This window comes from Mixophyes fleayi, chromosome 10 (assembly GCF_038048845.1).
Source record: "Mixophyes fleayi isolate aMixFle1 chromosome 10, aMixFle1.hap1, whole genome shotgun sequence".
NCBI lineage: Eukaryota > Metazoa > Chordata > Amphibia > Anura > Limnodynastidae > Mixophyes > Mixophyes fleayi.
The window spans coordinates 6,573,167-6,588,465 of NC_134411.1; the positions used below are offsets into that span (position 1 = coordinate 6,573,167).

General features: G+C 41.1%; 1 protein-coding gene across 2 annotated transcripts; it reads right to left on the minus strand.

The window, feature by feature from the left end:
• Positions 1 to 4,853: 4,853 nt before the first annotated feature.
• SPDYC (speedy/RINGO cell cycle regulator family member C) lies at positions 4,854 to 14,875 on the minus strand. 2 transcript variants are annotated; one of them, XM_075187420.1, is made up of 8 exons: positions 14,790 to 14,871; positions 13,329 to 13,462; positions 12,330 to 12,568; positions 11,916 to 11,974; positions 11,160 to 11,245; positions 7,619 to 7,790; positions 7,244 to 7,541; positions 4,854 to 5,182 (listed from the first exon to the last, which is right to left on the minus strand). In XM_075187420.1, exons 3-8 carry the CDS (start codon positions 12,535 to 12,537, stop codon positions 5,127 to 5,129), a joined length of 879 nt encoding a protein of 292 aa, XP_075043521.1. In that variant the 5' UTR covers positions 12,538 to 12,568; positions 13,329 to 13,462; positions 14,790 to 14,871; the 3' UTR covers positions 4,854 to 5,126. The 2 variants fall into 2 exon arrangements, with proteins under 2 accessions (XP_075043521.1, XP_075043520.1); XM_075187419.1 differs by lacking the exon at positions 13,329 to 13,462 and having other exon boundaries at positions 14,790 to 14,875.
• Positions 14,876 to 15,299: the final 424 nt, after the last annotated feature.

Here is a 15,299-nt window from a genome sequence, read left to right on the forward strand (position 1 = left end):
GAAAAAGATGTGAAGTGTGACCCGCTAAAAAAAGATTGTAAGACCACTCATACATGCCAAGTGTTATAAATTTATATGCCCAGAACACCTTTTTTTTAATATTGCAGCGACTGTAGTGATAAGCTGGGTGAAACTGATTAGTTGTAAGACTGATTTTGTTTTTATATTGTTTTCTTTTTCAAAGATCTTGTACGTAAGTCAACGAAAAAGTTTAATTTTAGATGAAAAGTTTTTTTTCTTTTTAACAAAGTATCTCATTCAATAGTTCATTATTACAAATATGCTTACAATCTTCTAAAATCATCCTTAAAATTTCAAAATCAGGCATAAGATATACAAGGGTCATAATGACCCACCTAAATGTCCGTGTAACAACTTTCCACCACAATAACGCCAGGTTAAGGGCTTAAGAAAACGATGCTGCTGAAGCGCTTGCCAGGATAAGTCCTGATAGATTTTCACTCTGTGGACATTGAACTCAATTGCATCCAGTTTCCTAGATTTCTTTTTTTTCTTTAAACTCTTTATTTAAAGAGGAAACAACAGGAAAAATACAGTCAACATATTGAACATAAAAGTATCGATATACGAGGTGTCTCCTCTGTGTTTTATACATTTATATCGGTGGAGTAATGGGGGGCGAGAAGGGGGGGAAAGAGGGAGGAGGGATGGGAGGTAGAAAAGCACAAATACTATTAACAATATTGCTAACAAGAAAACATGGAACACTGCTAGGAAAAGCTAAATCACGCGTTTAAATTGGCGAAAAAATAAATAAATAACAGACATACGTTACTCACCAACAGCGCTCCATATCCAACCTAGGGGATCCGGAGGCGGCCCAAGAGCTATATTCCAACTGCAGGAGGGGGAGATATACTGGATAGACAGCTGCGGCTTTCTAGTGAGTACCACGGGGCCCACACCTTATCAAAATTATACGATTTATCGTGAAGGTAGCACGTTACACTCTCCATGCTTGCAACACAGTTTCCTAGATTTCTGTATAATCTCCTCCTTGATTTTACAGAAGGGGAAGCGACAGATGATATCTCTAGGTTGTTCCTTCAGGGGACCCTTGGGCTTGAGTGCTCTGTCGAATAAGATTAAATTGTTAGGGTTAGCCTCCATGATTTTGGGCAGCACGGTGGCTAAGTGGTTAGCACTTCTGCGCTGGGGTCATGCGTTCAATTCCCAACCATGGCCTTATCTGTGTGGAGTTTGTATGTTCTCCCCGTGTTTGCGTGGGTTTCCTCCGGGTACTCCGGTTTCTTCCCACACTCCAAAAACATACTAGTAGGTTAATTGGTTGCTATCAAAATTGGTGTGTGTGTTAGGGAATTTAGACTGTAAGCTCCAATGGGGCAGGAACAGATGTGAATGAGCTCTCTGTACAGCGCTCCAGAACCACTGGCGCTATATAAATAAATGGTGATGATGATCTCATTGAATATATTGGTAAGGGCATCAATGATGCTGCTAGAAGGGACATCATCACAGATACCTCGAACCCTCAAGTTGTTTCGTCTGCCACGATTGTCCAGGTTATCAATGCGTCTTTACATATTGTGGAAATTTTTTGCCCGAATTACTACTGCCTAAGGAGATCAGTCTGATCTTCATGGTTGTTTTCCAAAGAGGACACTTTGGACGAGAGTTGAGTGAAGTCAGATTGAAGAGCAACTATTTGCGAGTTGAGCCCCTGTTGTTGTAATATGTGTTCCAGTTCCTGATTGTCCTATTTAGTAGGCAGGGCATCCATCCTTCTAAGTATTTCTCCCAGGTCGTTGGTAGACGTAGGACCAGATTTGCTGGTAAGGGTGTCTCCGACATGATAATGGTTGGGAAACTCGTCAAAGGTTGGGTACCTTTAAATTGTGAAGAACTGGAATTAGTAACAAATTGAATAAAATCTGACTCAGTTACAGAGTCATCATCATCAGCTTTTTATATAGCACCACTAATTCTGCAGCGCTGTACAAAGAACTCACATCAGTCCCTGCCCCATTGGAGCATAGTTTAATTTCCTTAATATATATATATATAATATATATATATATATATATATATATACACACATACATACACACACACACACACACGGGTCACTTTGATAGCAGCAAATTAACCTAATAGCATGTTTTTTAGTGTGTGAGTGTGTTACTGAATCATATAGATAAGAATTTTATGATAACTGCTGCCTTGCATATCTCTTCGCTTTACTGAAGCTGGCGTACGTTATCATAATTGAAAAGTTTCAGTGCTGTCAACGCTGCTCCAAAGGGAGCATGATCTTTCCCCCCCGTCACCACCCCCTCTCTCTGCAACTCTATAGCGCAGAGATGTTTGTGCGCGTGACCGAGGTTTTCAGTTGGCGCATGCGTACTGGAGTGAGAAGAGGACCCCCCCATGGATTGCATACTTCTTCAGAAGGGAAGAGGCAGTGGTAAGTATGTTTTCCACTTCACAGGAACAGCAGTTTTTCAGAACTGCTGTTCATGTGTTGCTTTTTTCATAAATATGAGAAATCGTTAAATCCTTAACAATGTTATAAGGATTGAAAACTATTTTTCATTTTATGCAGTTGTTGATTAAAAAGACCCTTTATTTTGCTGGACAGATGTGAAGGTGAGGAGAGGGTAACAACATCCAGACTGGTTCAGGTTACAGATTCAAACTGTAACAATGTCGCATCACTTTGGCAGATTACAGGCAGTGGAACAATGCAATATGAAAAGCTGACACTAGATGGCAGTAAAATACAATTTGCAAACTGATCTGAGAGTGAAAGAGACGTTAACACCAGATATGTTGACAGAATTTTAATGTGGATGACTCTTCAGAAGATGGAGGCAATCTAAAATTATTAACTTGTATGCTCGTGCTCAAGCACCAAGTGAAGTGTAACAGCTATTATACATCTCCCTCTCTGGGATAGTGAAACCAGCACTAAAGGGTAATAAGCAGTTCAGCAAAACAGAGACCCTTGAGATCTATTGACCATGTAGAGACGTTGGGGGGGGGGTTCACCACTTTCTGGTCAGTCTGTTACACCTGAGACAAGAGTCAGCTGGAGACCAATGAGGCCAGCAGAACACCATCCAGGTGGCTCAGTCACTTAAGTGCAGCCTTATCTGTAGGACATTGGGGCATATTTAATAAAGCACGATAGTGCTTTTAACGGGTAATTAAAGTCCCACAGTGTCCTCCGCAAATTTATTAAGGGGGCATCGCAGCAGATATCATGGATATCTGCTGCTTTGCATTCCTCTTCATTTTTGGGAGCAGTCACCATTCAACAGAATGGTGACTGCTCCCGGCCGCAATCTAACAAGTCCCGAAAAAACATTTTTTTTCAGGAACTTGTCATGTTAATGTACCAGCTGAAGCTGGCGTACATTATCAGAAATGAAAAAACCCAATGCTGGACAGTGCATGTGGAGGGATCACATGATCCCTCCCTGTCACTCACCGCTCGCAGAATTGTGGAACTGCACATGCGCAATGGAAAGAAGAGGCACGAAGATGACGTGAAGGAGATCCTAGAGACAGCGCGTCCCGAAGAGGGAGGTAAGTATGATTTTTTTTATCACAGAAACAGCAGTTTTTCGGAACTGCTGTTTGTGTTCCATTTTTAATAAATTTGAGAAATAGATCAATCTTTATCCATGCGATAAGGATTGATAACTATTTCTCAATTCTGCCGATGAATGATAAATGTGCCCCAGTGTCTCTCTGGCAGCTCAAAGTGTGGCGGTCTCTGTGCAGTGATCGGGAATAGAGTGCCTGCGTGACTAGGTGTCACCGCACACTAGGTGGTGGCAGCAGACAAGTTGTCTCAGCATGGGGAAGAAAGGAGCATAGATGTCACCCGCTGTAGAGGCGTTCCCACCTCACAATGGGGCATATTTATGTACCAACGCAATTGATGATCATTTTTAATCCTTATCGCATAGATAAGGATTGTAAACTAAGCATTGAACCATGTTTCATATTTATAAACTTCTGTCCATTTGAAGTCTAACACTTACCATATCACTGCTCCTTCGTTCCCGATGACCAGCTGTCCACAGCTGCCTGGCTTGCATGCTCCGTAGTGAAGCCTTCTATATTATAGAAGTCTTATCTACATTCTACAGGCGCAGCATCGTTCCGTTACGAGGCACAATACTGACTGCGTTAAGACTCACGTGATACTGCGCGGCCGGCTTCTTACACAGCCGCAGTGATTCAAAGTCATTTTTTTGCAACCATCGAAATTCAGCTTGTAGTGGTCCCCAGCTTCGCACTCTATATGTCGGGGTAAGTTGTGGTTTAGTGTTTGGTGCTTTCATGATAACCGATTTCCAGTAATAACCCGCACCTGTATACACTTCAGTGCATCTAGTCTACAGTGACGCCTTATGGAAGCTGTATAAAGTCTCAACACAGGAACTCTGTAGTTCAGATAGGTGCAGAAATCTGACTTTCAGCATATATAACTGAGAAAATAAAGAATCTTTATTTTCTCATTTAGATTAACTTGATCTGAGAGAGCTTCCCCACAAAGTATTTTTATTGCCTCTTCCTTAGAGTAGATTTGTATTATGTAATCCAAGTCCGTTCAGCAAGAGATCTGAGCAGCTGTATATGAAAGCTGGCTGCAGATTGGAGGAGTGCACCATGTCTCAATGAAAAGTTGTGCAAGACCATAAAAAAAAAAAAAAAGTATTTAAAGAAAGATGCAGTGGATCCTTACACTCAAAGTGAAGAGCAGTTTAATTACTTGAAGCATGTTCAAACTATACACCAAGTTTCACAAATAAGTATAGCTAATTTAAAAAGGTCAAGTAATTGTGCAGAAACTCAATACCTGAAGGTGTACACCTGGTGATCTTTATTAGTAACCAGTCCATATAATGTATTTACATTACATTATTTACAAATTGCTATAACACCAGAGACATTTAAATAGACATCAAATTAAATTTCTTTATACAGTGAAATGTCTTTTTAAGCCTCCAACCCCCAAAATAATTCTCTTTTCTCCCATTTGTAGACCAATGAGTAATCCTGTGATAAGTGCTTGAGGTTTCTTGCATTCAGTACTTGGGGAGAAGACTACAGACATTCATCTGGTGCTAAAGTCACCACTCCAAGGCCGTCCCACCAGGCTCCAAACCCACCAGCGGCTGTGGAGGCACTATAGTAAGGAAAATAAAGTTATACAACAGCAATTTCAAATCTGGTTCTATATAGTGTTACAGACACTCTGAGCTGCTGTGACTTTGGGGTGCTTGCTGTACGAGGTCACAATTCCAGCCTGCAGTCTCTCTACCCATCACAGGTTATAGACCTACTGAGTCACCCCCAAACAGCACTCACACTTCAAGTTTGCCACCACCTATTGAATATGGGCAATAGGACCCCTTGTGTGCCAGTGTGTGCCCACACTGGCACACAAGTCTTCTCGCTACCACGGGCTAACAAGCTCCCCACCAGCAAACAAAGGGTTAACTCTTCACACCTCCAGACTGTTACACAAATGTAAATGCAAGCACACACTAAACTTGTTAATCAAATATATCAACAAATCACAGGCATTCAAAGGGTTAACTTGGTAAAGCTATATTCTTAGCAACATATGAAATTATAGAATATACAAAAGTACAGGGCATTCAGATGTAAAAAAAACAAAAAAACACAAGTAATAAATTCACATAACATACACAAGCATAAAAGTTAAAAATAAGGATTAGATGGAGTATTAAACTTATATTCAAGTGGTATATTCTGGCCAAGGGAAATTGGCTTGAAAGATGGACAGCTTATCAATGTGAATTGATTTCCCAAAAGTCTGACAATTTGCTGTACCTGGTCTCAGGATTTTAAAGACCCTTCCACACCGCTTCCCCCCCCCCCCCCCCCCCCCAGAGGTTATGGCCTATGACACTTTTTTCAATCACAATTTGCATGTTGCCCGATTTCCTAACCAATTCTACTTTGTAACCCAACTTTTCTGTGGGGCATCACACAGATCCAATTTTATTAATAAATCCTGTATGAACTTGTCCATTTTTTTTTATATCAAAACACCCAGATACCGTGTATTCATAGATCTTATATAATCATTTCCTCAACTTCTGTGGGTCAGAAATCCAAATTTAACATACGAGTTGCCCTTCATCATGCTATGGAGGAATGTGTGGTTGATCAGTTTTAAAATATGCCACTTAAAATCAAAGTAGTGAACTACTCTTTCTATATAAAGTATAGCCAAGTTAGCAGATGGGCTATGTGATCCAGACACCATGCTGAGCAGTTCCTAAAAGTCTATTCAGGTGTCAAACTATCCCAGGCCAGGCTATATCTCACAGCAGGGGGCTCTTTGAAGCCGACAAGTGACTCCTATCTTCTCACACTGGAACATACAGACTCTTCCCATTTTACACTTTAATAGCTCAATTTACCAATGGATTAATTTGATACAACATTTATACTGTCAATTTAAACCTAATGTTTTATTTTAAACAAATTGACAGTTTTAAGTAAGAGATGTTTAGTGTAAAGCAGTGTTATGACCCTGTGGTAGAAAATTCCTTAAGTTATTATTGAAATGGATTCCTTCCTGTAACCATCCTTACAGGTGTGCCATCCATTTTACATTGGTTCAGATACAGATTTTACCACCACACATAGAAACAAATGTAGTCAAGTGGTACAAAGTTAGACCATGCTGTAATGCATAAGGGGCAAATGCAGTTTTAATTTACATGCTTGTGAAATACTTCCTGCATGTAGCACAGAGTAGGCAGCTTTATTTTTACAGTGCATCCAAGATAAGCCCCCAACTTAAAATGTGCTGACAGAATTAAAGTTTGTCCCCCATGCAGTACAACATTTTACCAAAATTCAAAATTGCCCCTATGAGCTGGATTATTCCCAACTAAATCAGGCCCTTAAGTCACAATATGGGAGATTTTATATGTATGCAAATAATGGTCCACTGGTGGCACCGTATTGTTAGGCAGAGGTTATAAGAAGTTCAGCCATAGTTATAAACCTTTTAATTACAGTACTATAGAAAGTGCTGTGAAGTATAAGTGACCCACCACAGGAGTGTTTGTATTGCCAGCTAGTGATGTACAAGTAACACTCGTTGCCTAGTCTGGTTATACGATGTAACAAAATAAGGAACTATGAGACCATAAGATGCTATTACAACACATCAGTTCCATGCAATATTGTCACACCTAGAACTCACCATGGATGTCATAAATGGGCCCAGGATCCAAAAGCAGATCTGGGGGCATTATGAGAAGGTCCTGGGACCACTGTCCAGAGAAATTAAACAACTCCTGCTCTGGTGATGAGCTGCTGCAAGTTGCAGCATCAGAATCACTGGTGCTGGATCTCCGGCAAAGAGCACAACTGGCTGGGGTGATGCCCGGTCCTCGTGGAAAGAGATCATCTTCATTTCGGAGGTAACTCCTGAGGGCCCCACTATGGTGGATGGGACGATCTCTCAGCCAGGCCCAGTGGGAAGGGTCTTTAGACATTACCTGTAAAACAGTTCACCATCTCAACCATATGCTTTAGCAGTACACAATCATAGCACAACTTCATTGTAAGAACGGACCTCGTCACAGCATCTCCGGCTCACAACTGCTCGGTAATTAATTCGAGCCCAAAAACTGTCTCGTAACTGCAGGAACTGAGGGAAAAGGTCCCGCCACGAGTCTCCCAACGCCCATGGAAAGATCTCATATTTATAGTCTTCCTCATCCTCCTCCATATCATTAGCCAGGTACCTATGGAAAAAAAAAGTCCATTTGACAATTTTTAGCCCCCACATTGGGAATGAACTACACCAGTGTCTCCTTACATACAATAGTTCAGTCCCTTCACTACTTCATATCCTGAGCCCTTCATAACCAAACCAGTTTCCAGGTTTACATTTGTCAGGGATTTATCAAAAAATGTCATTTTTCTCCAGAGAGGGTGTACAGTCATGGCCAAACACAAGTATTGGTTTTCACCAAGTTTGCCGTTTCAGTGTTTAGACCTTTTTGTCAGATGTTGCTATGGTATGCTGAAGTAAAATTACAAGCATTTCATAAATTTTAAAGGCTTTTATTGACAATTACATTAAGTTTATGCAAAGAGTCAATATTTGCTGTATTCGCCGTGGCATGCTGTTAATCAACTTTTGGGCCACATACTGACTGATGGCCGCCCATTCTTGCCTAATCAATGCTTGGAGTTTGTGGGTTTTAGTTTGTCCACCCGCCTCTTGAGGATTGACCACAAGTTCTCAATGCGATTAAGGTCTGGAGAGTTTCATGGCCCCAAAGTTTTCGATGTTTTGATCCCTGAGCCACTTAGTTATCACTTTTGCCTTATGGCAAGGTGCTCCATCATGCAGGACAAAGCATTGTTCATCACCAAACTGTTCTTGGATGGTTGAGAGAAGTTGATCTTGGAGGATGTTTTGGTACCATTCTTTATTCATGGCTGTGTTATTAGGCAAAATTGTGAGTGAACCCACTCCCTTGGCTGAGAAGCCCCACACATGAATGGTCTCAGGATGCTTTACTGTTGACATGACTGATGGTAGTGCTCACCTTTCCTTCTCCAGACAAGTGCTTTTTCAAATGCCCCAAACAATCTGAAAAGGGGATTCAGAGAAAATGACTTTACCCCAGTCCTCAGCAGTCCAATCCCTGTACCATTTGCAGAATATCAGTCTGTCCCTGATGTTTTTCCTGGAGAGAAGTGGCTTCTTTGCTGGCCTTCTTGACACCAGGCCATCCTCCAAAAGTCTTTGCCTCACTGTGTGCAGATGCACTCACCTGCCTGCTGCTATTCTTGAGCAAGCTCTGCACTGGTGGTGCCCTGATCCCACAGCTAAACATACTTTAGGAGATGGTCCTGGCACTTGCTGGATGTTTTTGGGCACCCTAAAGCCTTTTTTTGCATCAATAATTTTTATTGAACAAAACTTGGGCTTGCCCCTAACAGAGGGGTGAAGGGGCACCGCCAATAAGTCTTACCATATATAAATAACATGTAACAGGAAGTAAAATACAAAAAATTACTGCAGTTAGAATAGCTGAACCAGTTACAATTAAAAAAAATTGTCAGCATTGGATGTATAAGGTCTCTTGGGAGGATGCAAGTAAAACAGTGATGGGACCAGGGAGGAGGAGGTTGGACCCCCAGTTGCTCCAGCACCTTCAGTAGTATATTTGTGCCACTTAACCATTTCAGAATGGGAGTGAGGCTGAAGTGGAATATGATATATCAATTGTCTCCATGTCAAAGCTTTGCTGAACTTTGGATATGATCTGAGATTGGACAGGAGCTTTCCAGTTTTGGGCTATGGCTGCCCTAGTTACCATCAGAATGTGACCCAGAAGGTATCAATACCCTAAAGCCTTCTTAAAAACTATTGAACCTTTTTCCTTGAAGTTCTTGATCCGATAAACGGTTGATTTAGATGCAATCTTATTGGCAGCAATATCCTTGCCTGTGAAGCCCTTTTTGTGCAAAGCAATGATGACTGCATGTGTTTCCTTGCAGATAACCATGATTAACAGAGGAACAATGATCACCACCCTCCTTTTATAGCTTCCAGTCTGTTATTCGAACAGAATCAACATGACAGAGTGATCTCCAGCCTTGTCCTCATCAACACTCACCTGTGTTAAGGAGAGAATCACTGACCTGATGTCAACTAGTCCTTTTGTGGCAGGGCTGAAATGCAGTGGAAATGTTTTTGGGATAAAGTTCATTGTCATTGCAAGGAGGGGCTTTTAAATTAATTGCAATTCATCTGATCACTCTTCATGACATTCTGGAGTATATGCAAATTGCCATCATAAAAACTGATGCAGCAGACTGAGAAATAATATTTGTGTCATTCTCAAAACCTTTGGCCATGACTGTAGTGGAACAACCCTTTTTGCCTGATATATATATATATATATATATATATATATATATATATATATATATATCTCAAAGTTAATTAAAAAAAAAAATCCAAGATTCTGATTGTTGTACCATTTAATTAGAACTCCATTCATTTACAAAAAAAATCTTCCCAAGTAAAGCAATCTAAAAGATGTATTTTAAAACTGGAGTGAGGGTCATGAAGCAAAGCATTTTTTTTTAATGTCCGTTTCAAATAAAAACTAAAGAGCAGAGAGTAGTCTGCAGTTGTGTAGGAGCTGTTATGCACCCACCTCAGTGAGGCAGTGACTGACCAGTATACATTTAATCATGCAGGGCTGTGTTAGCAATTATCCCACACATTTGAGGACTTCACTCTTGAACATGACCCATTTGTAATTGAGAAACATTAACCAGCCTGTTTAAGCTTACTATATGGGAGTTTAAAAGGTTTGACAATTCAGCATCTAGACATTTCATTGTAAGAAATAAATCTGAGTGGAAGTTCAATACCTGAATAGTACACATTACTTATGAGACCAACTCCAGGGGGTATATTTACTAAACTGCAAGTTTGGAAAAGTGGAGAGATCGCCTGTAGCAACCATTTGTTTAATACATCCTACAAAACAGCTAGAACTTCATTGGTTGCTATAGGCAACATCTCCACTTTTTCAAACCTGCAGTTTAGTAAATATACCCCTCAGGTGTATTAGAAACAAGTCAGACTGCTTCCCCAGGCAAAAACAAACTACTGCATCATGGTATGGGGGCTTGTTTAAATTTCAGCGTTATCAACCTATATAAGGATAGTGTGTACAAGATTAGAAAGAGTGAATCAAATTTTTAAAGTCTTCAATTATGCTTTAAAAGTTATGCAACAAGATTTACAGCATTGTCTTTCCACACTAAAGACTTTTGTGAAAAAGTCAACACTGGGTACAACTCTCCCCTTTAAGCTGCAGTTTAGAACTTTGGAAAGGTGGTAGGCAATTGGATTACTTGTATACAGCAACTGGGCGTCCACCCAACCATCAATTGGACATATGAGAAATGCCAACTCAAAACACCTACACTCTTGTATAACACTTTGGTAGCAGGAGGCACATGGCCTGTTGTAATTCTAAAGTAATGAATGTCCATATTATCCTAGTTCTGGTCAGGTTTAAGTGGAAAGACTGAATATTTTTCAAAATGCATAAAATACACAAAAGAGCAATGCTTACAAGGCAACAAAGAAGTTCATGGGTGTATATTCACCGGTGTACAGGCCTGCACGTTTAAAATATGCTAGAACCATAGCAATAAGATACTGTAGAAGACAAAAGCGTTAGTATGAATATTTGTTATGGAACAGAACACTGATAAAATGCACACATTATGCATACTTTCTGGGAGAATAAGATACAAAACCACCAACTACCTGATGATTTATATATGTTAGTGAGTTTAGCAAGACAGTTGACATTCCTAGCAATGACAGGCCTTAATTGGGTTTTGGAAAATCTAATGTACTGTTTTTTCCACTTTGCGGACATTCAGTCTTGATTTAGTATTCTATCATATTTACAATTGGCTACAAGAATATTAGAACACAATTAAGAAGTTGTGTACATAGCCAAATAGTTGAGAATCCTTGGCACAATGGTGCATGAGATTTATACAGCTCAACTAATGTTTGCATGCAGTGAATATATAGACTGTCAAAGAAAAAGTTCCCAACCATGGGTCCAACACAAGTCAGAATATTTTATATTGTTTGGATATGAACATACTAGCATCTGTTTCCCTCAATCTGAGTACCTGCTCACTCTATGGTGAAACAGCATCTGACAGATATAAACATTGAAATTCAATGATCTCTATAGTAAATGCAGAGTCCATAGAGAACAGTATCATACCAACACATGGCTAGAAGCACAAAACTTGGTTTACCAACTATCTAGTGGCAAAGTGGTCAACAGTGTATAATCCATACCCACCTTGTCTGAAATCCTTAGACAGGCATCCATAGATAAGAACTCCTGAATCAGCTCATTTTCTGCAAATGAAAATGTTACAATTGTATATCAATGATCACTTAACCCTTCACATCTTGCTTTCTTGCTCTATATAACTACTTTCAAATGGGCATTTGTTAACCAGTGTGAAAGGCCTGGAATATTAGAGGCCAATGACCCCTATCAAATTTATGGAGGAAGACAACCAAAGGCAGATATAATGAACAAAGGATTTCACTTCCCAACAGTCAGATTCCTTTATTCTATGTAGAGCAGGGGGACGTCACAAACCAAAACAGGGCCACTGGCACAGGCTCCTGCTCTTAGATGCCTCAGACAATCCAGACTGCAGATAAGGCAATCCATAAGAAACGCTGCTCACACGTACAGACTTACCTAGGAGTCTATAGAAGGCCTGGCGCTCTTGAGGCTGGAGGTTGAGGGCACTTGCCACCTTAGCTCTTGCTGCTGGGACCTCTCTCTCAGGGATTCGCAGTTTACGCGCTCCAACAATCCTAGCATGTGGGTGTTCCCTCACAATGCTCTGCTTCACCCCGCTGCCAGCAGTCGCTGCGGCCCGAGGAGCAGTCTGCACGTGCCTCATTGTGAAGTGGGACACAGGCTTTAGGGCTGATCTGAAAATAAAGAGGGTGTTACTTCCTGGCCACAAAAGAAAAAAAAAAAAAAGCCAGCTACTTTAATTCATCTTTTTGAAAATCAACATGAGAACCAATATTACAGATTGTACAAGTGGGAAGCACAGACTGCAAGTTTATAACATTTAGTAGGCTGAGCTGCTGGGGGAGAAGAAAAAAAAAAAGTGTACTTGTCAGACGACAAGTTACCCAAATTTCTGTGAGGAATGAACAGGTGGTGATAGCACGGTGCCAATAATGTTTTTCTGCTAAAATGCACACAACTGCAGTTTGAGTAATAGACAATTAGGCCCTATAAACATGCCTGGAATAAATGTTTTGAAGAGTTCAAGTCTACCATTCTGTATTTTAGAAAGAAACCCAATTATTACCAACCACAAAAATGTCAACACCTGCAAAAAGTAATTGTTTCATAATGGAAATCATCTTTTATCCTTCTCCAGTGCACTTTCTCCCCATCACTTCTCACATACCCCAATCAGAAATAAATAATTAAACACAATTTTGGCAGACACCATTGTTTATTGAAGTGACCCTTCTATTTCCTGGCAAGTAACATACAATTGCTTTGTTTTACACAAAAAACTTGCTACCATCAGTTATTACTGGCTCTACACTCAATGTTAAATATTTTGATATACAAGAGAGATAACATATTAAAGCAGTAATTGTTTCAGTCAGTCCCCAAGGAAAACTTACAAGCCATATAACTACAATAAGGCTACACAGCCTCACTCACCTGTATTAGCAGGATTATCGTTAAAGTGTAGGTTGTAAAGTTTTCATTGAGGACTGGCTTAAGGTGTAGCTCAGGCGGCCATTCTCTGCCAAAGAGATTACATGTGCAGGAGTGGTCAAATGCCAGGCTTACATCTGAAAGATACCATCCACATTACATGTTTTACATCTATTAAATGCTTACCCCATAGGAATTAAATTACACAAAACAGTTTATACAGTAACAGAAGTCAACATTCACATCGGGTTCAAAAAGCACTCTACAGTCACAGGACCAGAGGCAGAACTAGTGAGCTATGGGCCCTGGTGCAAGGAAGAGGGAACCAGGGCCCAAAACTTGCTAGTTCCCAGTGCAGCAGGCTCCATTATCTCCATGGGCCCCTGTACAGGACCAACTCTGGATATACAGCTGCTTTTAACATTTAATTACCAATGGCCACAAACACTGCATACACAACAGGGTTCACAAGACTAAAACCAGGGCCATCTTTTCCATTGGGCACGATGGGCAGCCGCCCAGGGGCCCCACATGCAAGGGGGGCCCATAGGCACGGCTCTTAATGAGAATAAATAATCCTGCAAAAGAAAAAACCTGCAAAAAAGCCTACAAGGGTCACTGAGCAAGTACATCTATCTATCTCTATCTATATCTATATCTGTATCTGTATACATCCATATATCTATATCTAGGGGCCCCGGTGCACTGCTTTGCCCGGGGGCCCATAATGATGTTAAGATGGCCCTGACTAAAACTTGCCAATTTCCAGGGACAAAGCAACATTGAGCAGCTGACTAGGACTATGTACATATGAATCATCAAGGTCATAAGACAAGGCATGAACAATTATAAATTACTCTATAAAACACTGCACAGCCAAAGGACTTCACACAACCCATTACACTAGACACATACAATATAGGACACCACTCAAACCAAACATGACCCATCAGAAGTCATAGCATTCCAAATCTTAAATACTTATTGGTTGCTTTAACAAACAGCTAATACAATTAGAATGGATATGAAGACCTAAGGCATGTAACAGTGGGTGCTTGTGTACCCTATCCCCAATATGTGTGCCATTGCTGCAACCAGCTATGCCCCGGCAGTATGCATGGCATTCTTCCAGCCATGCAGTGGGGATAACATGAGCTACCCCAAACATTTAGAAGTTTGCTCCCATGGTGACAGACAGATGTCTCCAGAAACTGGGCCCGTCACAGGGGGGCCACAAACAGCTGGTAAATATTTATTACTCCTGTACAGGAGCGCCACCATCTCCAAGTCTGAGGTTATTACAGCGTGCTGCAGGCTGAGTGGTGCAAGCATCCAGCTCCAGCCCTCGGGACACACAGCATGAGGACACCTCCGCTGCGCTCAGAAGCCTGGACAGTGACCGGTAAGCTGTACTCTCTAGCCGGCCGCACAGCCGCAGTATTACCTGTACAGCCTACAATGTACCTGAGCAGAGGGAGCAGTCAGCGAGGGCGCCTATCAAACCCTCGTTACCTTCTACACGCCGGCCAAACAGAGGAAGTATAAATCCGCCTCGCCCACGTGGTTCTGCTTATATAGTCCCACCATGACTGCAGCCAATGGCACTGAGGCCAGGTGGAGCGTGGGGGCGGGGCTAGGACGGGAATAGTGGTTCTGCGCAGGTTGGAGCTGTGCGCTCATCTCTGCAGTGATCGATCGTACAGCAGTCTGGTGACTAGTGCAGCCCTGGTTGTGATGGGTTAAAAGACCTTATATGAGCTGATAGTAGAGGGTATGTACTGTATGGAATACAGGAGGATCCAGCCAGATCCAAAGTAGTTTTGGACATGAGAACTGATCAAAGGGGCATTTTTATGGAGCAAATGTGGTACAGTCTTGGGAAGTTCAATGTATGGAAAACATAGGAGAACCTGAGAGGATTAAGGTGCCTATTTATCATCAGTGTAAAGTCATACCAACATTTTATAATTTACT